The 23,867-nt window shown below is 45.5% G+C and overlaps 1 protein-coding gene across 1 annotated transcript in view; it reads left to right on the forward strand.

The window, feature by feature from the left end:
- Nucleotides 1–23,867, forward strand: part of GLG1 (golgi glycoprotein 1) — a 403,904-nt gene that overhangs the window by 56,422 nt on the left and 323,615 nt on the right. The window contains exons 2-3 of the mRNA XM_033941148.1: nucleotides 4,103–4,135; nucleotides 6,778–6,864. Coding sequence (XP_033797039.1) covers nucleotides 4,103–4,135; nucleotides 6,778–6,864 — 120 coding nt within the window. The remainder of the gene's footprint in view (nucleotides 1–4,102; nucleotides 4,136–6,777; nucleotides 6,865–23,867) is intronic.

Consider the following 23,867-nt stretch of genomic DNA (forward strand, 5'->3'; position numbering starts at 1 on the left):
TAAAAATATACTAAGGAAGGAGCAGGGCAGAACGATCTTCAAAATGGCGGCAAATCGATCTCCGTTTCTCGGGGGGGGGGGGGGTCTGGGAGGAGAGGGATCGCGGCCACACCGAGGAGCCCAGGAACTTTCCGCTGTCCGGGACCCGACTCATTTGCCGCCCCCCCGTCTTCCCTTACCGCGGGCCTGACTGGCGATTTAAGCAGCGTGTCAGCACTCTTCACATGCTGCTTTGGGCCCTTCTACTGCTCTGATTTACTCTGGCACGTCCGGAGCAAATCAGGGCAGTAGAAGGGCCCGAAGCAGCGTGTGAAGAGTGCTGACACGCTGCTTAAATCGCCATGTGTAGTCGGGCCCGTGGGAAGGGAAGGGAAGGGAGGGGCGACAAAGGACTCGGGCCCGCGTTTGTAGTCTCGACTGTGGGAAGGGAAAGAGGGTAGAGGAAACGCTAATGCAGGCACAGGGAATTGGTGTGGCGGGAGGGAATGCAGCTTTGCACAGACAGACAGAGGGAGGAAGGAAGACAGAAAGACAAGAAGAAAGATACAGGGGCAGGTGCACAGAGAACTGGTGTGGGGGGAGGGAATGCTGCTTTGGACAGACAGACGGAGGAAGGGACACAGAAAGACAAGAAGAAAGACACAGGGGCAGGTGCGGGACAGCGGGAGTTGCGTCAGGAGGGGTGCGGGATGCCGCAAAGGGAACTTTTCCAATGGGTGCAACTGGGCGGCTGTCGGGAGCCTCTGATCACGGGCAGAGCAAGGTAAGTGTATCATAGGGATAAGAAGGAGGAGGGGGAGAAAAAGGAAGGGACGCCTACTGCTGGACAGGGGGAGAAGGAAAGAGGTGCTGATGGACAGGGGGGGTGAAGAAAAAAGAACGGAGGCCTAATGTTGGACAGGGGGAGAAGGAAGGTGCTGCTGGACAGGGGGGAGGTAAAACAAAGGGAGAAGGGCTGCTGCTGCATAAGGAGGCCTGTGAAGGGGTGGTGGTGGACACAGGGGAGGTAAAAGGAAGGGAGAATGGACAGGGGGAGCAGGCAAGGGGTGGTGATGGACAGCCAAGGAAAAAGAAAGAAAGAAAGAAAGCGGCTAAGGAGAGAGAGAGAGAGAGAGAGAAAGAAATAAAGAGAGACACACACACATATATTCTAGCACCCGTTAATGTAACGGGCTATAAGACTAGTGTTGGATATTTTAGAGCTGCCTATTGCTGCATTGCCTGGGTATATTTTGGAGCTTATGTCACGGTAGAAGTCCTGTGCTAAGCCTTTGGTATGCAGCTCTACTTCAAGGCTTTCTGCAGCAGCCCCTGTGGATTATTCTGGAAAGGTGACATTACATTTCTATGTCACTTGCCAGCACTGGGCAGAGATGCATAGCTTTTTAAGACTACTGTAAACAGGTGAAGCAGTATTGGAAGGAGTGTACCACCAAACCACAATAATAGGGGTGGTCCAAGAGACTCCCAGCACAGGGATGTGAATAAAGCACTGACATAAAAAGACCTGGCATTGATCTGTGCTTTGGCAGATAAACCACCTGCTTCAGGGGTCGTAAATACTCTGTTGAATATGTGATGATATTTAAAAAAAAAACAAAAAAAAAAAGAAGTTATTGTCCAGTACCTTTTTTTTGTATAACTATTGGTAAAAAGTGTGTAATATTGTTGCTTTTGATAGGATATTTTAATCTGTTATCCTAGACCTCCATTAAGGAATGCAGCTTTGATTGATAAATGGTAACAATACACACCAGGGAGAAGTATTTCAGATGTTCAAGAAGATGGTCTTCAGAAGACAAGCAGAAATGAATTATACAAAGATTATGGATCTGAATTTTAAGAATACTAGTTCATTACAATGGGAATGTAATGGTGATCCAGAATTGCTGTGTCAGCGTATATGTGTGTTTTAAAATGTGTTTGAACAAGTACCCTAGTCAAATTCATAACCTGGTTATCAGCAAAAGATATTTGTAATCTTTGATTTTGATTTAATCCTATTTGAACATTTTTTCGCATGGCAGTTTTTCTGTTAATAGGAACATAAGTACTGTTATACTGGGTCAGTATCCTTTTTTTCAGTAGAACAAGTACCTGGCTGGATCCCAATTGATAGGTAGATACCTTGCTACCAATCCCCAGGGATGAGACTCAACACGTCCACTGAACCAGCTTGCTGGGCCCATATGAACCTTAAGTAAATTGTATTTTGCATATGTAGATTTGAAAATAAAAATCAATATGTCAGAAATAAAAGAAATGTGCAACCATTTTTTTCTCTGTGTGGAGTAGAGTTGTGAACAGGGACATAATCTTGTGCTCTCTCCCAACCCATACCTAATCAATTCTATTCCATCCTCATTCCCATCATATTGATTCTGTCCCCACACCATCCCTACATCCTTCCTAGCACCCAATCCACATTTAAAAGATCTTATAAATTCAAGCAAAACATAAAATGAATCCTACATAAAACAATAGATATAACTTTGTTGAATATGCAAGAAAACCATTTTCTACTTGATATTCAGTGCTATTTAACCAGCCAGGAACAGCTCCTGTCCAGTTAAATAGCATGAAGCAGGCTTATTACAAATATTCAGTGGGAGATAACTGCTAGTCTAGTCACCAGCTATGTTGTAAAACATAGCCAGTTAGTGCTAATATTTATAAGCTGACCTGCTATGTTTAGTGATCAGATAGATCCATCTAAATAGCAGGTCTATTTTTGGCCGCTATAAGTTTTCCAGTAAGCCAATGAATATCTGCTTAACCAGCTATGTTTCTAGCGGTCAAAAACCCCTCAAAATTCAATTTCAGATATGGCCCGCCATTGAATTTCTGGGTTTGCCGCTGACCAAGCTGGGCTGCCTTCCATGATCTGAATATTGGGCCCATTATTTATTAACACGGACCAAGAAGAAAATCATTTCAAACTATGTAAAAATAAGAAACTATCTACAGAGCCCCAGAGTTTCATTTTACGTTCCTTGATTGATCATCTTGAAATTGAAAAGAATGTTCTGACGATGTACTGATGATAGGAGTTTCGAGCAGGAAGCCAGGCAGCCTATGTCATTTTTTAGCCACACATGGGACTTTGGTTGCTTACAGAATTCCTTACCAAGCTCGATTTTTATGGATCTACTTCAATCACAGAAGCCATTTCCTGGCCCTGAATAAAGTGGTTGCTGCTGTTGTGTTTTTATTTTTGGTTGGTTTGAGTCTTTTTATTTTGGCTGTTTTGTTGGTAGTTCGGCAATTGGCTGCATGTCAAGTACAGTTTGATCTGCCGTCCGTGTTTGCAGTCTGTTAATGGCATTGTTCCACCCTTTTTAACAGTTTTGTAAGCAATATTGCTAAGGGCCAACTTTAGTTTTTGATAGCTGGAATCCATGAGAAAAGTACAAGATTGAGACCATAGCCCTTCTGATCCTATGCAGATCATCTCAAAATGCTGCTTTTGTATTAGCTGCATTATTGATCACTTAGATGAGACTAAGCTCGGAGATTTTACTCTGCTAAAACACTTGAAACAAATATTCTTACCAGTTTATCATTGGTCTCCCTCATTGCTAAAATTACTGAACACATACATCAATTTTCATCAAGCTGAGCTGCTTTCAATTTTTGTTTTTATTAAGCTAATGTGTTTGTATCAAGTTTCTGAGTCAAGGAATGCATGGGGACGTAATCTGGTCTCCATCTCGTGTCTTCTCCTGTCTCCGCTGTAGTAATGACATTTTTTGTCCCCATCCCTGTGGATTTCTTCGGGTTTCTTCCTGTCCTCATACCCATGTACACCTCTAGTGGAGAGAACTGTGTGTGAATTCTGAAATGCTTGCAAAGCATCTGTTTTTTGTTGTTGTTTTTTAAATTCCCTTCCCTCCCCATATAACTTTATTTGGTCTAATATTGCTTACAGAGGTAAAGGTTGAAGAAGCAAGGCTATCACATTTACGTTTGACTTTGTTTCAGGATTCCCATGCAGTAGGTGGAGAATAGGTCTTGAGAGAGATAATAGTGCTGAGATGATAAATTTTGTAACTTACTCCAGCATTCTAAATATGTATTTGTTTTGGTTTTTTTTTTTCTGCAGCCTGAGAATGAAATATCTTCAGATTGCAACCATGTAAGTATGACTCATAGTTTTTTCTTCATATGCAATTTGTGTCCCTGTAGTTGAATTACTAGCATTAAGATCTCTGTTCCATACCACCACATTTTGCAGTCATTTCATTTTCTGGTACTTAGGGTGGTTTTGTTTAGTTTCAAACAAGTTTTCTTTTTTAAAAATATAACATCAGGCCTACAGAAAACAACTTAGTGATGCATACATAGGAACTGGATCCAAATTATACAAAAAATCAGGGGTACAGAATTTTTGCTCGTGCTGTAGCCATTACTGTATACTCGTACTAACAGTATAAAGAAAAGTTTCTAGTTGAAGAAATAGACTGGAGCCAGAAATTCTGCTGAAGCCAGAGCTGTCACTGAGGAGGGAAGACAGAGAACTGACCTGAGAGAAGGGAAGAATAGAGAAGGGGACATTAAGGTTATGCTAGGGGAGATTGAAGGAAGAGGTTAAACGTTGGTGAGGTGGAAGAGGAGAAAAAGGAGAAGAAATGGAGAAGAAGAGACTAGGTGGGAAGTGGAGAGGGAAGATGCTACAGATATAGGCTATTACTTGGGGGAAGAAGATAACAATTTTTCATTTGTCAGTGGTTTTGAAAGTTTTGTGATAACCCTTTAAGTATGTATTAAGACCCTTTTGCTTTATATACACAGTAATTCTTGCAAAATACATGCTAATTTAGGATCTTCATTTTTAATTAGTTTTTTTTTTCCCTCTAGAAACTTATCATGTAGCAACAAAAATTGGAAAATCAGTGGGGAAAATGGTGTATTTCTTCACTAAGGCCCGGATTCTGTATAGGACGCCCAGGACGGGCGTCCTATACAGAATTGGACCTACGCCCGCCCAAAATAAATCTGATTCTGTAATTGACATCCATGTTATAGACGCCGGTTACAGAACCGGGTTATTGTATACGCAGCTGCTATACTTATCGTGGCAAGGGATCTCCCTGATGCGATAAGTATAGCGGCTGTGGCTACCAGTCCCCCCACCCCCAAATGATTGAGGGAGCCCAACCCCTCCTGCATGAAGACTACCCCCTCAGGTACATTGCGGCAGGAGGGAGCCCATCCCCTCCTGTCTGAAGACCGCCCACCCCCCCATGTAGATCACGGCAGGAGGGAGCCCATCCCCTCCTGCCTGAAGACCACCCACCCCCCATGAAGATCACCAGCAGGAGGGTGCCCAATCCCTCCTGCCGGACCCCCCCAACGAAATCCCTCCACCCCTCCCAGAAGAACACCAGCAGGAGGGTGCCCAATCCCTCCTGCCGGACCCCCCCAACAAAATCCCTCCACCCCTCCCAGAAGAACACCAGCAGGAGGGGGCCCAATCCCTCCTGCTGGTCTCCCCCAACGAAACCCCCACTCCCCGAAGATTGCCGGCAGGAGGGGGGCCCAGTCCCTCCTGATGGATCCCCCCCGATGGATCCCCCTCCCCGGACCCCCCCAATGAAACTCCCCAACCCCCCTCCCTGAAACCTCCCCCGGACTCACTTTGAAAGTTGGCTGGCCAGATGGGTCTTCCTACCGTCGAAATGAGGTGGGCCCACCCTTCTCTAGCCCATCCCACTGATTGGCCCAGGCGCCTAGACCCCCCCCCCATGGGTAGTGTCCACATCTACTTACAATGTAGGCCAGCATTTTGCTGGCCTACATTATACGTGTCTCCTGTTGGCCTAGCATTAGGCGAGCTTAGGTGGTTTTGGGGGCCTCCCTAGGCTCCTGGAGGCGCCTGGGGAACATAAAAAATAAAAAAAATGTGTGTCCAAATTGCCTGATTAGACAGCTGTAGGATGCCTACAGCTGCCTACAATCGGGACGCAGTTTACAGAATCTGGGCCTAAATGTCAGTTTACTGTAATATCAACCCAAAAAGGAAAGGAAGATCAACCCTACATCAAATCAAAGAAAGCTAGGGTCATTAAATGGCCTTTCTAAAAGAAAGGAGAGCAACAGAGGTAAACAGTTTATCTGACCCTAGTTTCCTCGGTGTAGTTCATTTTCATTGACAGCAAGCCAGTCTTTGTTCTATAATAGGCATTATATGTTTCTGGAAGAAATAACAGAATGAAGGTTCCTACATATTTTGCATTACCATGCATTTTTGATACTGCCTAATATGTACAGAAAGATTCAACATTTATGAAGACTGGGAGTGGTGGAACAAATCTGTCAGTGGGATAGAAAACAGGATTGATCTTTGTGTGGGAGCAGCACCAGTATTGGCAACAGCAGATGGAGTCAGAAGGGAGGCAACAGCATTGTAATCGAATTGCTGATTCTGCAAAACAGTTGCTGAAAAATGCCTGTAGCCAAATAGACTTGCTTTTCTAAAGCCACCTTTCTATCTTTCTCTAAATGTTTCCTGGAGTCTTTATCTTCCCAACCATTCTCTCTTGGTTGTAGTGGCACTGGCCTCGATTCAATATTGAGTTGATGGGCTTATATGGTTCCTGCGTCTCATATTCGGTAAATTACCTACTGTAAATGAGTTATACTGGGCATCTATCTTTTGCTTATTTATTTGTGGTATTAGATCCTGATGCTCAAGTCTAGCACTTGGGTTTAAAATGGGCTCTCTCATATAAAAACTAATTGATAGTTTGCAAAATGATTTCTTGCTTTATGTTGCAGTTATTGTGGAACTATAAACTGAACCTGACAACAGATCCAAAGTTTGAATCTGTGGCAAGGGAGATCTGCAAAACTACTGTCCCAGAGGTAAGAATTATTTTGTACAATGTGGATAACTGTTAAGGTGTGTAATAAGCCTTTAACCCAAAAAGTTTATAATTTTAGGTAGATATCGGAGGCAAAGGGAGATCGCAATTTGACCAAGATCACAAGACGTGTCTCAAGTGGGATTTAAACTCTGAATTAGAAAATGACGTGGGGACTCATTTTCCCATCCTGTCCCTGCCCTGTGAGTTCTTTTCCTGTTCGTGCCCCATTCCTGCAAGCTCCATCCTCATCTGCACTAGTCTCAAACACTTTAATATCATAAGTATTTGAGGCTTGTGCGGTTAAGGCAGAGCTTAAATGAATGGGGCAGAGACAGTGACAAAACTCACGGGGACAGGGAAATTGAGTTCTTATAGGGACAAATTAGTCCCCTTGTCATTTTCTACTCTGAATTAGTTTTACTATACAACTTTTCAGTTTACGATATTCTTAGTCCATTGCTCTAATCAAGCCTCACTCACAAAGAATACTTTGTAGTATGCTTTAGAAGTGGACTGTGCAATTATTGCACAGCAGCATACAGTCATGTGAAAAAATTAAGACACCCTGTGAAATATTCAGTTCTTTCTTAAGAAATGTTCATATATCGATGTCAAATTTTTTTTATTTATCTCTGGAAAAGAAAGTGATGTAATTGCAGGTAAACAACAAAAAATTTCCTTGATTTACACATAAGAACATAAGAATTGCCATTGCTGAGTCAGACCAGTGGTCCATCATGCCCAGCAGTCCGCTCACGCGGCGGCCCTCTGGTCTAAGACCAGCACCCTAACTGAGACTAGCCCTACCAGCGCACGTTCTTGTTCAACAGAAACTTGTCTAACTTTGTCTTGAATCCTTGGAGGGTGTTTTCCCCTATAACAGCCTCTGAAAGAGCGTTCCAGCTTTCTACCACTCTCTGGGTGAAGAAAAACTTCCTTACGTTTGTACGGAATCTATCCCCTTTCAACTTTAGAGAGTGCCCTCTTGTTCTCCCTACCTTGGAGAGGGTGAACAACTTGTCCTTATCTACTAAGTCTATCCCCTTCAGTACCTTGAATGTTTCGATCATGTCCCCTCTCAATCTCCTCTGTTAGAGAGAGAAGAGGCCCAGTTTCTCTAATCTTTCGCTGTACGGCAGCTCCTCCAGCCCCTTAACCATCTTAGTCGCTCTTCTTTGGACCCTTTCGAGTAGTACCGTGTCCTTCTTCAGGTACGGCGACCAGTGCTGGACGCAGTACTCCAGGTGAGGGCGTACCATGGCCCGGTACAGCGGCATAATAACCTTCTCTGATCTGTTCATGATCCTCTTCTTTATCATTCCTAGCATTCTGTTTGCCCTTTTTGCTGCCGCCGCACATTGTGTGGACGGCTTCATCGATTTGTCGATCAGAACTCCCAAGTCCCTTTCCTGGGAGGTCTCTCCAAGTACCATCCTGGACATCCTGTATTCGTGCATGAGATTTTTGTTACAGACATGCATCACTTTACACTTGTCCACGTTGAACCTCATCGCCATGTAGATGCCCATTCCTCGAGCTTGAATATGTCACGTTGCAGATCTTCGCAATCCCCCTGCATCTTTACTACTCTGAATAATTTCGTATCATCCGCAAATTTAATCACCTCGCTCGTCGTACCTATGTCCAGATCATTTATAAAGATGTTAAAGAGAAGTTGCAGCAGAGCAGAAGATTGAACACTGAGCAGCCGCGCGTGCAGGTCGCCGAAAAAGAAAACCTACAAACGAAGGTGAGGAGAAGGGAGAGAGCTGGCTAAACACTAGGATCGATTAGGCAGGCGGGTGGGGGCTGCGGGGACCGTGCGATCGCCCGTGTTCCCGGCTCAAACTGGAAGGAGGGAGTGAAAGGGAAAAGGATTCTGGGCCAAGGGGATGAAGATGGAAAGAAAAACCCACAGCAGGAAAGAACTTTAGGGAAGGACAGGCAAGTGAGCCAGATGCTAGAAGCAGGGGGGGGAGGAAGAAAGAGGGAAAAAAGCTAGATGGGGTTGAAAAGAAGAGACACACTGGTATGGAAAAGGAAGATAGGGGAAATATGGACACAGGAAGGTAACAGAAAGAGGGGAAATTATGTGCATGGGGCATAGGGACAGAGACATAAAGGGGACATGCCATGGGGATGGTATATGGACACAGGGGGGGCAATGACAGATACATAGGGGAGATATTAGAAATGGGGAAAATAGGAGCACAGAAGCGAGATGGTTTGTGGGGATGGGACAGGGACCGAGCTCGCAGGCTCCAGTGGCTAGCACAAATTACATTGTAACGTGCCATGAAAATAAGAGGGAGGAAGGTAGATAGATAGGCCACGCGAGAGGAGCTGAAGGGTGGTAGAAAGGAACAGATGGTAAAGGAGGGAGGGAAGGGTGGTGGTGGAAAGGAATAGGACAGACATTGAAGGAGGGTGGAGAGGAACAGACCCTGAAGGGAAATGTGGAAGACAGAATGAGAAGAAGACAGATGCCAGACTATGGGGGAGCGGAGGGAAGAAGATGGGTGCTAGACCAATTGGGGGGGGGTGTGAAGGGAGAGGCACAGTAACAGCAAATGGAAGACGCAGACAGAAGACACACAGTGGATGGAAGGAATTGAATGAGAAGATGTGGAAAGCAGAAACCAGACAACAAAGGTAGAAAAAAAATTCTATTTATTTATTTTTTGCTTTAGGATAAAGTAGTATATTAGTTGTGTTGATAAAAATTTATAAACAAAGCCCTGCCAGCTGAACATTTCTTTCTCTAGTTCAGCAGCAGGAACTTTGATTTATAAGAAAGGAATAAGCTAAATATTACAGTACTAAGGCTTATATGGATGCAGCGGGGACAGTGACGGGGCGGTGAATGGGATGGCAGTGGCGGTGACGGGGCGGTGAAAGGGATGACGGTGACGGGGCGGTGAAGGGAACGGGGGTGACGGGGCGGTGCAGAGGATGGTGGGCCGGGGACGGGGCGGTGACATGGACAGATTTTTTCCCCGTGTCATTCTCTAGCCCTGATCTTAATCCCATTGAGATGCTGTGTGGTGATTTGAAACGTATTGTACATGCAAGAATCCCCTCAAATATTTCACAGCTGAAAGAATTCTGCATTAAGGAGTGGACCAAACTTTCCTCAGACCGATGTCAGAGACTAGTAGATTGCTACAAGAAGAGTCTCACTACAGTTATTTCAGCCAAAGAGGGTAACATAACTATTAGAGTGTACAGTGTCTTAATTTATTCCTCAATTAGAATACACATTTTTGTGGATATCTTTTGTTTTGTGTGTAAATCAAGGAATGTTTTGTTGTTTATCTGCAATTACATCACTTTCTTTTCCAGAAATAAATAAACGATATGTGAACATTTCTTAAGAATATTTCATGGGGTGTCCCAATTTTTTCACATGACTGGCTGAACATTTTCTGCTAACATACAATCTATCTGCCTACTGTGGTGTCAGATTTTTTTCGTTGATCTTGTTTTCTTCTTTACCCATTCACTTAACTATCCTTGGTATGCTTAAATTCCTTGTCATCAACAGCAGATGAATCCAGAGATGTGTTGGTTATGACCAGCTACCAGCAGATGGAGTTAGAGAGAGAAAATACTGGTTGACTAGGGAGCTCCTATGTCGGAGCTCATTGTGGTTCTTTCTATCTCCAGCAGGTAGATGGATGGTCTCTCACAGGCTCCTGGTTTCATTTTCTGGATTGCTCCTGTTCTGGGTTTCCTAGTTCAGTGGAGTCTGGGAGCATTTAGACTCTGTTTTGGCCTCTACGTGGGGTACACCTGGTGGTGCCAGGTCCTTCCCTCTCCCCTCTTCAACTCCTGCTGCTGCTGTCTTTGCCCTCCTCACAGCACAAAAAAAGGTGCAGCTCTTCTGTGACTGTGACTCTTCTAAGACACAGCAGTTTGCTGCCATGTTCTGATGTAGGAGTAGGGAGTTTTATCCATGTTTCCAAGTTTTATTAAAATTTGTTATTCCGCTTATCCATTTTCTAAGCAGTTTACAGAGATAAAATTATACATAAAAAAAATAAAGGGGTAATACAGAACGAAAGTCGTTAACAGACAGTATACATGTACATATAGACATTACGGACTAACAGCAGTTACAAGGTGGTAAAAGGGAAGAAATACAGTTTTAAATAGGATAGGGAGACATAAAAGGATAACACATATAGGAGGGGGGGAATTACGTCTGTGGTAGATGATAGGTATTTAGCTTTATAGGTCAAATGCATCTTTAAATAAGAAAGTTTTTAGATTTGATTTGAATCTTTCAAAGTTGAGTTCTTCCCGAAAGTGATTAGGCATTGAGCTCCATAGTTGAGGGGCTGTAATGGTATCATGGATTACCTATTGCGGTGATAGTATGACTAGTAGATGTTGATTTTGGGATTGAAGTGCTTTGATAGGTGTATAGGGCATAAGTAATCTATTTATGAATTCTGACTTATTGAAGATTTTGGTTTTAAATGTCAGTAATAGGATTTTAAAAGTATTTCTATAGGAGATTGGTAGCCAGTGAACTTTTGTCAGTAGTGGTGTTACGTGATCGTATTTTCTTGAATTGGTAAGAAGTTTAATGGCCGTGTTCTGTATAATTTGTAGTCTTCTTAGTTCTTTCTGAGTAATCCCTTTATAGAGGGCATTACAAAAATCTAGTTTTGAAATGATGAGAGAAAGTATAAGGATATTTAGTGAAGGGGTATCTAATAAATTTGCTATAGAACGTATCATTTGTAGGCATTGGAAATAGCTTCATATCACTGTACTGATATGATTATGATAACTCAATTTTTCATCGAATGTTACTCCAAAAATTTGGTATGAACTATCTGCGGAGATGTTGATTTAAGATAGTTAGGTGTCGATAATGAATGTGTGTCTTTGCATGGAAAAAGCATTATTTTTTTTATTTGGATGTGTTTAGTGCTAGCATGTTTTCAGCGAGCCATTGACTTATCAACTTTAATTTCTGATTTATGTTTTGTATTTCGTTTGGGTCATTGGGATCTATGGGGTGGAGTATCTGTATGTCGTCGGCATATGCATAAATTGTAAAACCAATAGATTGTCCCAGAGTCAAAAGGGGGGCAGTAAAGATGTTGAATAGCAGAGGGGAGAGAATTGATCCTTGTGGTATACCATAATTCTGTTGGAGGGGATCAGATGTGGTTTTCTCTTTAGTTACTTTAGAAGAGCCATCAGAAAAGTAAGAGATTAACCAGTTTAATGCTTGGTCCGTGATTCCTATGGTTTTAAGTCATTGAATGAGGAGTGAATGATCGATTGTGTCGAATTTGGCAGAAAGATTGAGATAGATTAATAGTATTGATTTGCGATGGTCAACATAGTATCGTATTGTAGTTGTTAGTCTGATCAATGAATGTTCTGTGGAGTGGTTGGTTCTAAATCCTGTTTGATTGAGATGTAACGCGTTATTTTTTCTGTAAATAAAGGGGAGATTGGCAATAGGGCAGTTATTTTTAACAGTCTGTTAGTTTATCTTTTGGGTCTTTAATTTTAGGATACTATATGATAGACTCCTTCCATTTTTTGGGGCAATGCTTCAGTCAGTCTAGACATGGCCTGTTCTACTAAAGATGTTACAGGTAATATGGTGAGTGCTTAATTTGTTTTCCTCATTTTCTGCGATGGGCCTACTGATGGGCCTATTGGTTTCCCTTTTTCTTCCTTACCTTCAGGGCTGAGATCCTTAGCAGGGCCCATTGACCTGCATGGATGCACTTTGGTGTGCTTTCCCTCTGGCTGCAGCCATCTTCATTTGCCCTCCCTGATTTGGGTTTGTTACCTGGCTCTGCCTTGTTTGGGGTCCCTCTGGAAGGCCTTCCTGCAGCTTGAGGTTGGTGATAGGGTTGTAGGCCTCTGGGTGATTCACTGGCTTCAGTTAAAAAAACAAATTAAAAAGCCCCTCCAAGCCCCCCCACAACATCTGGCAGTCACTGGTCTCCTGGATTGTTATCAGGATTGCTATTGGCCTGTTCTGAGGCAGGCGGCAACTGTTCCTGCCAGTTCTGCTTAAGTGATTTTAGCCCCTCTTCCTGGGCAGTGTTCTTTTGACAGAGTTCAGTATTTGGTGCTGTGCTGTGATCATCGTTCCCTGCTTGTGAATTTACTGTGGGGATGGGACCTTGCCAAGGGGCTTCAGTTTCCTGGTCTTGGTTGATTTCTGCCACTTTCTTACAGGTACCAACCACTGGAGTTCTCTGGGGTCTGGCAATGCCTGTCATAGGCTTGTTGGCTTCTGGCCTCAGCTGTCTTTGCTAGCTGTTGAGGTGATGCACTGCAGAGGTCTTCCTTCCCCTGGAGGCCCAGCGCACTGGCGATTCGGGTGCCTGCTTTGACAGCCCGGCTGTCTGACCTGGGTCTTTTCCCATTTGGGAAGTTTCCAACAGTGCTTTGTTGTTTGTTCTGGGGGAATGTGTGGCTCTGGCACCTACATCAGGTTCCATTAGCAGATTTGATTTCCTTTGGTGGTGATGGGGGAGGGGGGTCCTTCTCTGCCATCAGGGAGGGTCTTTGCTTCTCAACTACAGAATGTTGGTCTTGGGGAACCTCCAGTTCTAGCCCCTGATAACACAAGGGGAGCGGCTAGCCTCCATTTCCAGGTCCCCCTGTTTGCCACCTGATCCTTGCCAGGTCTGGTGCTGGGTCTTCTGGTCCTGGGTGCTCTCCTGTTGGATGACCAGCTGAGCTTGCAGGCATTGCTTGGCAGCCTATAGGGTACATTTTGGCATTAGTTGACCTGGGATGTCTGTGACCTAGGTGTTTGACTTCCTTAATATAGTTATTATTATCCCAGGACAAACAGGCAGCCTATTCTCACATATGGGTGACATCCACGGACCCCTGATGCGGACAGCCTCGCAAGCAGACTTGCTTGCAGAAACGTAGAAGTTTCGAGTCAGCTGCGTGAGTGCCTTCCCGCCCAGCACAGGGCGAGTCTCCTCAGTTTTCCGCGGAGCCAACAAGTCTACTTTGACACTCTGTGTCGAACTTCGTGTCTTCTCTCACCGCGGTTTGTGTTCTTTTTAGTCGCAAATCGCTGTGTTACTTTCTTTATTTTCCTTTAAAAAAAAAAAAGACTTATTTTATTTTGTTTGTTGACTGACTGGTGGGCCAGGCCGCGAAGCCGCAGCCTGCGGGCTTCGACTTTGCAGCGACGATATTCCCTCCTATGTCCCGGCCAGTCACGAACTTCAAGAAGTGTAACCAGTGCCAGCGTGCAGTTTCTCTCACGGACCCACACCACTGGTGCCTCAAGTGCCTTGGGCCTGACCATAATCCTAAGTCGTGCAAGCGCTGTGCTACTCTTCAACTTCGAGCCCTTAAACGTCGTTGGGTTTTAGTGGAGAAACTCTTCAAGATGGACTCTTCAGTGACACCCTCAACCTCGAGTGCTGCCTCGGTCCCACCTTCCTGCAAGGGTCCTCCTCCTTCCATGACTCCAACCTTGAGTCTCATCAGACCGTCCTCATTTGGATTGTCTTTAGCCTTGAGTACACCTGCTTTATCTTTCCCTGAGCTTTCCTCGGGTCAGATACCTAAGCAGAAGGTTCCTGCGGTGGTCCTCAAGCTTTCCAGGACCTCCAAGTCCAAGCACATCTCCACTGCCACCTTGGAGCCTTTAGCCTCAGCAAGTGGTCCAGTTTCAGACGCGGATCCACCTTTGCAGGCTTTTCTCCAAACCATGTTCGAGCAGCAATTTGTTCAGTTACTGAGCAAATATAGTTCTGCCTCCAGCCTGGGCAATCAGCAGTCTTACACGAGGTCGAGTCCCTGCCTATGCCTCGAGCTGAAGCTTCACACTATGCAAGGAGTAGATTCTTTGTGAGTGTCTCGATAGGAATTCTCACACTCCATACAAGGAGCAGAGTCATTGGGAGTGCTTTGAGATTCCTCGAACTAATCCACTGTGTTTCGATCTACAGCTTCTAGCCCTATCCATTCACCAGTAGCATTGCCTGTTTTCATACATAGGGCAAAGTCTCCTCGAGACCTACTTCCAGACACCACTCTCATTGTCGATTGAGGCCTTCATCGAGACATCCATCGGGGCCCAGATCTTCCTCTAAAGAGCAGCCTTCTTTGTCTAGGCCTCATTCCAGACCTTCCAGCTCTTTGAGGCCTCCAACTCCTCACTCGAGGTCACTGTTTCCGGACCCTGAGGAATCGGCTGCTTCCATTGCCTCCTCTAAGTCTCTATATTCTTTGGATTGCCACTTCTCCAGAGAGGCTTCACCTTCGTTCTCGAGGTCATCGAATCCCTCTCGAGCCAGGGCCTTAGCGGATCAGCTGTCTTTCTCATCCTTCCTTCGTCAGATAGCTGATGACCTGGAAATTCAGTTAGATGCTGGTTCTAAATACTCTAAGGAGTATCTCGAGGACATGCATCTACCTCAACCTCCTGCAGAGTCACTTAAGCTTCCTCTTAACAAGCTTTTGTCTCAAACTTTCAAACGTTGTCTGGAGACTCCTTATGCTAAACCTGCTGTTCCAGGCAAATTGGACTCGAGGTATAGAACTATGCATTGCAAAGGGTTCGAGAATTCGCAATTATCTCTGCCAATCCCTCCTTGTGGAATCCTCTTTGAAAAGAACCCATCCTTCCAGGGTCTATGCTACAGTTTCTCCTGGAAGGGAAGGGAAGACCATGGACAAGTTTGGATGCCGTCTATATCAAAATGCTATGATGTCCTCCAAAGTCCTCAATTACAACTTTATCTTTGTTACTTATCTCAAGTTCCTCATTGATCTTCTCCCAGGTTTTCTGAAGAACCTTGATCAACCTAGACATTTCGAGTTCCAAAAAGTCACTGCTACTCTGTCACAACTCATATTGCATCTTCTCCAGTCATCTTATGATGCCTTTGAGCTGTCGGCCAGGGCCACTGCTTTCTCTGTAGCAATGCGCCGCTTGGCCTAGCTTCGCACCATTGACATGGATCCTAATCTTCAGGACCGTCTGGCTAACATTCCTTGTGAGGGCAATGACATATTTGATGAATCCATAGAGGCTGCCACTAAGAAGTTGTCTGAACATGAAAAATCTTTTGCTTCCATTGTCAGACCAAAGTCAAAGCCAGCTCCTGGAAAACCTTCACACCCTACTCCGGTTTTTCAGAGGCGTTATGCTCCAAGGGTGGCTCCTTACACTCGAGCACCTCCCAAGGAAACCGCAGAAGCAACAGAAACCTTAGCCTTCTGCTGCACCTAATGCTGCGCAGCCCTTTTGACTGTCTAAAACAGAGTATAACCTCCATCGTTCTGCCTCTGTCCTCCCTTCCCCCATAGGAGGTTGTCTCCATCTTTTTTACCACTGATGGGAGACCATTACATCAGACCTCTGGGTGCTGTCAATCAGGGAAGGATACTCTCTTCATTTCACTCAGGTTCCACCAGAGCTTCCTCCAAGAGAGTATCCTTCCAATCCATCCCAGACAGCCATTCTTCTTCAGGAAGCTCAATCTCTGCTTTGTCTCCATACCATTGAAAAAGTTCCTTTGGAACAGAAAAGCAGGGTATTTTTACTCCCGTTACTTCCTAGTTCCGAAAAAGACGGGCAATCTGAGACCCATTTTGGATCAAAAATTTTTAGTCAAAGAAAAATTTTGCATGTTGTCCCTGGCATCCCTTTATCCCCTTCTAGATCAGAACGATTGGTTATGTTCTCTGGATCTCAAGGAGGCCTATACTCATCCCCATTCATCCGACCTCCCCTCAGTACCTCAGATTTTGGGTGGGGAATCTGCATTATCAATACAGAGTGCTACCCTTTGGCCTGGCTTCATCTCCCAGAGTGTTCACCAAGTATCTGGTGGTGATAGCAGCAGCAGCTCTAAGGAACCATGGTCTTCAGGTATTTCCCTACCTAGACGACTGGCTCATCAAAGATTCAACATCTCAGGGGGTTATTGTATCGACCCAACGGACTACATGATTCCTACAAAGCTTGGGATTCAAAATCAACTTTCACAAATCCCAATTTCAGCCCTCTCAGAATCTAAAGTTCATCGGAGCTGTTCTGGACACTATCCAATTAAGAGCATTCCTTCTGCAATAATTTCTGGAGGCTCTTCTTCAACTCTGTCATGCAGTGTCTTCCCGTTTTTCAATCTCAGCGAGACACATGATGGTACTACTAGGTCACATGGCCTCCACAGTACACGTAACTCCTTTTGCCAGACTTCACCTCAGAATTCCTCAGTGGACCCTGGCATCTCAGTGGATGCAGGCTTGCGAACCATTCTCTCGACACATTACAGTCACTCCTTCGTTGAGACAGTCTCTCCGCTGGTGTATGCTCTCTTCCAATCTCTCCAGAGGCTTGCTGTTTCAAACGCCCCCTCATCAGAAGGTCCTCACGACAGATTCCTCGACCTACGCTTAGGGGGCTCATCTCGATGGTCTCTGGCAAGGCCACTGGACCAGTACGGATTGTCAGTGTCACATCAATCTGTTGGAACTCAGAGCAATCTTCAATGCTCTCAAAGCTTTTCAACATCTTCATGACCAGGTAGTTCTCATTCAGACGGACAACCAAGTTGCCATGTACTATGTCAACAAACAGGGGGGGATGGGATCTCCCTCCCTTTGTCAAGAAGCTCTGAAGGTTTGGGACTGGGCAATCCTCCACAACACCTTCCTCAAAGCTGTCTACATCCAAGGGATGAAAAATTGTTTGGCAGATAAATTGAGTAGTCTTCTGCAAACTCACGAATGAACATAAGAACATAAGAAGTTGCCTCCACTGGGTCAGACCAAAGGTCCATCTCGCCCAGCGGTCCGCACCCGCGGCGGCCCATCAGGTCCACGACCTGTGAAGTGGTTTCTGAACACCTCTACAACCTACCTCAAGTTCTATCTGTACCCCTCTATCCCCTTATCCTCCAGAAACCTATCCAAACCCTCCTTGAACCCTTGTACAGAGTTCTGGCCTATCACATCCTCTGGAAGTGCGTTCCATGTGTCCACCACCCTCTGGGTAAAAAAGAACTTCCTAGCATTTGTTCTAAACCTGTCCCCTTTCAATTTCTTCGAGTGACCCCTAGTGTTTGTGGCTCCCCACAGTTTGAAGAATCTGTCCTTATTTACTTTCTCTATGCCCTTTAGGATTTTGAAGGTTTCTATCATGTCCCCTCTAAGTCTCCTCTTCTCCAGGGAGAACAGACCCAGCATTTTTAACCTGTCAGCGTATGAAAAATTTTCCATACCTTTTATCAGTTTAGTCGCCCTCCTCTGCACTCTCTCGAGTACCGCCATGTCCTTCTTGTGGTATGGCGCCCAGTACTGCACACAGTACTCCAGGTGCGGGCGCACCATTGCGCGATACAGCGGCATGATGACTTCTTTCGTCCTGGTTGTGATACCCTTTTTGATTATGCCCAGCATTCTGTTTGCTTTTTTTGAGGCTGTCGCACACTGCGCCGATGGTTTCAGTGATGTGACTACCATCACCCCCAGGTCCCTTTCAAGGTTACTCACCCCTAGTAGTGTTCCCCCCATTTTGTAGCTGAACATCGGGTTCTTTTTCCCTACATGCATGACCTTGCATTTCTGTACGTTAAAACTCATTTGCCACTTGTTTGTCCAGTCTTCCAGTCTCGTTAGGTCCCTTTGCAGGTCTTCACAGTCTTCCGTGTTTCTAACCCTGCTGCAGAGTTTGGTGTCATCAGCAAATTTGATAACCTCACATTTTGTCCCCGTCTCCAGATCGTTTATAAATATATTGAACAGTAGAGGTCCCAGCACCGATCCCTGCGGAACTCCGCTCGTGACCCATTGCCAGTCTGAGTATTGGCCTTTTATTCCAACCCTCTGTTTCCTGCCTGCCAACCAGTGTTTGATCCATCGGTAGATATCCCCTTGCACCCCGTGATTCCACAGCTTTTTATGTAGCCGTTCGTGAGGTACATAGAAACATAGAAAGATGACGGCAGATAAGGGCCATAGCCCATCAAGTCTGCCCACACTATTTACCCACCCTCTTAAATCTACTGACCCCCTAAAGAATAATTGTAATTATAATGTCACTCTACTGACCCGCTCATTCAGTCCTAGTGACCCTATCCCTTGGCATGACCTCGTAGGGATCCCACATAGGCATCCCATTTGTTCTTGAAGTCTGAGATGCTGCGTGCCTCGACCACCTGCACTGGAAGCTCGTTCCAATGCTCAATCACTCTCTCCGTGAAGAAGTATTTCCTGGTGTCTCCACGGAACTTCCCTCCCCTGAGCTTGAGCGGATGTCCTCTTGTGGTCGAGGGTCCCCTGAGAAGAAAGATATCATCTTCCACCTCTACCCGTCCCGTGATGTACTTAAATGTCTCAATCATGTCTCCCCTCTCCCTACGCTCCTCGAGAGTGTAGAGCTGCAATTTGCTCAGTCTTTCTTCGTACGGGAGACCCTTTAGCCCCGACACCATCCTGGTGGCCATCCGCTGAACCTTGTCGAAGGCTTTTTGGAAGTCAAGGTAAATGATGTCTATGGATTCCCCCTTATCCATCTGGCTGTTTATTCCCTCAAAGAAGTGCAGCAAGTTCGTGAGGCACGACCTTCCCTTGCAGAAGCCATGCTGGCTTGCCTTCAGTTGTCCATTGTTTTCTATGTGTTCGCAGATTGTATCCTTTACCATTGCTTCCATCATCTTTCCCGGAACCGAGATCAAGCTCACAGGCCTGTAGTTTCCCGGGTCACCCCTTGATCCCTTTTTGAAGATGGGCGTGACATTTGCTATTTTCCAGTCTTCTGGGATCTCCCCAGTTTTTAGGGAGAGGTTACATATTTGTTGAAGTGTCTCTGCTATTTCGTTTCTCAGTTCTTTTAGTACCCTTGGGTGGATGCCGTCCGGGCCTGGTGATTTGTCGCTCTTTAGTCTGTCTATCTGTCTGAGGACATCCTCTTTACTTACCTCTAGTTGAATCAGTCTTTCGTCGTGTTCTCCGTTTATAAACACCTCGGGTTCTGGGATATTGGATGTGTCCTCTCTGGTGAAGACAGACGAGAAGAAATTGTTTAACCTGAAGAAGGGTTTGAAGTTTCTTGCTTCTCCTGCCAGTCTTTCCTCATATTCTCTCTTTGCTTTCTTGACCTCTTGATGGCATTTTTTCTGGTGTCTTTTGTGTTCTTCCTGGTTTTCCTTTGTTGGTTCCTTTTTCCATTTCTTGAAGGATGATTTCTTGTCGCTTATCGCCTTTTTAACTGCAGTTGTTATCCATGCTGGGTTTCTAGTTAGAATTTTTTTTTTTTTTGCACCCTTTCCTAAACCTTGGGACGTACAGGTCTTGTGCCTCGAGCACTGTGCCTTTAAGCAGTGTCCAGGCTTCCTTTACGGTCTTCACCTTCCCTGAGCTGTTTCTGAGCTTTTTCCCTACCATTTTCCTCATGTCCTTGTAGTTTCCTTTTCTGAAGTTAAGTGCTGTCGTTGTGGTTCTTTTCACCTTTGGTGTTCCCATGTTTAATTTGTACTGGATCATGTTGTGATCGCTGTTCCCTAATGGTGCTAGTACCACCACTTCCTTTGCGGGTCCCTCTAGCCCGTTGAGGATTAGGTCTAGAGTGGCCTCCCCTCGCGTTGGTTCCGTGACTAGCTGCTCCATGAAACAGTCCCTTATCACCTCTAGGAATTTAGTTTCTCTCGTGCAATTTGAGTGTCCAATGTCCCAGTCTATTCCCGGATAGTTGAAGTCTCCCATAACCACCACCCTTCCACTTTTGCACTCCTGCCTCAGTTCGGCCTCCAGGTCCAGGTCGTTAGCTTCTGGCTGTCCTGGTGGGCGATAGTACAGTCCCAATTTGATGTCAGCTCCTTCCCCTCCTGTCAGTTTAACCCATAGTGACTCCAAACTGTCTGCCCTTGTTGTTTCTGTCCTGGATGAAGGAATGGAGTCCTTTATATACAGGGCTATTCCTCCCCCCTTCTTGTGTGCCCTGTCCCTCCTGTAGAGTTTGTACCCTTGCAGGGCCACGTCCCATTTGTTGTCCTCTGACCACCATGTCTCTGTGATTCCTATTATGTCTAGGTCCTTGTTTCTGGCTATAACTTCTAGCTCCCCCATTTTAGTCCTTAGGCTCCTAGCATTTGTGTATAGGCAATTTAAGTCCCAGTTTGTTACCTTTTCTTTAGGATCTACTCTTGATTTGTTGCTCCTGCTGGTCTCCTCACGGGCTGCCTGTGGTGTGTCTAACCCGTCCTCTGCCCGTTTCATAGTTCTTTGATAGCCCTCTGGTTTCGTTTGTTTCCTCCTAGTCGTGCTTATTTGCTCTAATTTCCTCTCAGGTCCCTGTACTGCATCTTTGGTTTTATGTCCAAAAAGTGTCCATTTTATCTCTGGTCCGCAAACGCCATTTCCTGTTTCAGTATCCTTGCTTGATACTGTGGCCCGGTGTGTCGAGGTCAGATCGACTATCGGCTTTCCCCTCGTTGTCAGTTTAAAGTCATGTCTATGCAGGTCTGGATGTTACGTGCCAGCATCCTCGTCTCAGCCGTGCTCAAATGCAGTCCGTCTCTCCTGTAGAGCTTGTTTTTCCCCATGAAGGTTGACCAGTTTCGTACAAAGAGGAAACCCTCCTCCTCACACCATCGTCTCAGCCATCCATTTGTTGCTTGCAGCTCGGTCTGCCTCCTCGCATCTGCCCTTGGTACTGGCAGGATCTCAGAAAAGGCTATCTTCCTTGTCCTCAGCTTCAGCTTCCTCCCCAGGATCTTAAACTGCTCGGTCAGTGTAGTCATGTTGAAATTCCTTCTGCTGACGTCATTTGTTCCGACGTGGACAATCACTGCTGTTTCCTCCGTCTCAGCTCCCTCCATGATTCTCTCGATTCTGTCGGAGATGTCCTTTGTCCTCGCCCCTGGGAGACATGTTACTAGGCGATCCGCTCTGCCCCCTGCTATGTGACTGTCCACCTCTCTCAGGATTGAGTCTCCCACAACGATAGCAGATTTTCCTTTTCTCAGCTTCCTCCTGGGTCTCAGGTCTGTGTCGATGATTGGGTCCTCCAATCCTTCCTCCTCCTGAATGGTTCCTCCGCAAGGTTCCTCTCCCTCAGCTCCTGGTGGCTCCTGGCGGGTCCTGTCCTCCATCCGTTTGTTCCCTTCTGAAGATCGGGTGATCCTGTGTCTCTACCATCCTGCAGGCCTCTTCGATGAATCTCTCGAGCTCTCTGACCTGTTCGTTGATATGGATTTCTCTGGTGGTGTCTTCAGTTGGTTCAAAATCCCTTGGTTCCTCTATGGAGCGGAGTCCCTCTAGCTCCTGCACTTTGATCTGCAGTCTCCCGACCTCCTTCCTTAGGCTAGCCAGTTCCTGACATCGACCGCATATGTAGGCCTGCCTCCCGGAAGGGAGGTAGTCATACATGTGACAATCAATGCAGTATACTGGAAAGCTTCGCTGGCCTTCTGCTGCCTCCATTTTTCCTTCCTTGTGAATTTAAGTTGGTGCGCTGGAGTACGCCCGACGTGTATCTAGGTGGAGAGGTAGAGAGATAAGAAATAGTAAGTATAGAAGAAAGGGTAAGAAAATTTTATTTTATTTTATTATTTTTTTTTTTTAGTTATTTAAGAAGATTGAAGATGGATTTTGCTGCTGAGCAGCCTGGACGCCTGGTTCCTTCTCTCGGCTCCTTCGCGAAGGCGGCCCTCGCTAAGGCGAGCACCTTTGCATGAATGGACACTCAATTCCTCGCTTCTTCATCACATTTTTTCGCAGTGGGGAACTCCTCAGATAGATCTCTTTGCATCTCCCCACAACCACAAACTGCCTCAGTTCTGCTCCAGGATCTATTCTTATTTCCTCGAGGCAGATGCTTTTCTACTGGAATGGACGAATCTGTTTCTGTATGCATTACTTCCATTCCCTCTCATTTTCAAGACTCTTGTCAAGTTGAAGAACGATCATGGCACCATGATTCTGATAGCTCCTCGGTGGCCGAGACAGCCTTGGTACTCCCTTCTACTTCAACTCAGCAGCAGGGAGCCATACCTTCTACCAGTTTTCCGTCTCTGCTTATACAGAGTCAAGGATCTCTACTCCATCCCAACCTGCAGTCTCTACACCTGACAGATTGGTACCTCTCACCATAACTCCTCTTCAGTTTTCTCAACTTGTAAAAGACATTTTAGAGACTTCTAGAAAGCCTGTCACTAGACAATGCTACCACCAAAAATGGGCTAGATTTTCTACGTGGTGCATCTCATGATAAGGAGCCTCAAGATTCCTCCTTATCTTCTGTTTTAGATTATCTTTTGCACTTATCCTCCTCTGGCCTCAAGTCTACATTGATCCGAGTCCATCTCAGTGCAATTGCTGCTTTCCATCAGCCTATTGAAGAGAAACCTCTCTCTGCTCATCCGGTGGTTTCCAGATTTATGAAAGGCCTTTTCAATGTCAAACCTCCTCTCAAACCACCTCCAGTGGTTTGGGATCTCAATATTGTTCTTGCTCAATTGATGAAGCCTCCATTTGAACCAATGTCTGTGGCTCAACTGAAGTATCTTACTTGGAAAGTGGTCTTTCTCATTGCCCTCACATCTGCTCGACGAGTCAGTGAGCTGCAAGCATTAGTTGCTGATCCACCTTTCACAGTTTTCCATCATGACAAGGTGGTCCTCCGTACTCATCCTAAATTCTTACCTAAAGTGGTTTCAGAATTTCTTCTCAACCAATCTATTGTACTTCCAGTGGTTTTTCCAAGACCTCATTCTCATCCTGGAGAATCAGCTCTTCATACTCTGGTCTGTAAACTTGCTTTGGCCTTCTACTTAGAACGCACCAAACCACACAGAACTGTTCCTCAACTTTTTGTCTCCTTCGATCCAAACAAATTGGGACATCCAATATCTAAGTGTACCATCTCCAACTGGGTGGCTGCTTGTATCTCTTTCTGCTATGCCCAGGCTGGACTACAGAGTCAAGTCACAGCCCAGAAAGTCATAGCCATGGCGGCTTCAGTAGCTTTCCTCAGATCCA

Source organism: Geotrypetes seraphini, chromosome 4, assembly GCF_902459505.1.
Source record: "Geotrypetes seraphini chromosome 4, aGeoSer1.1, whole genome shotgun sequence".
NCBI classification, from domain to species: Eukaryota; Metazoa; Chordata; class Amphibia; order Gymnophiona; family Dermophiidae; genus Geotrypetes; species Geotrypetes seraphini.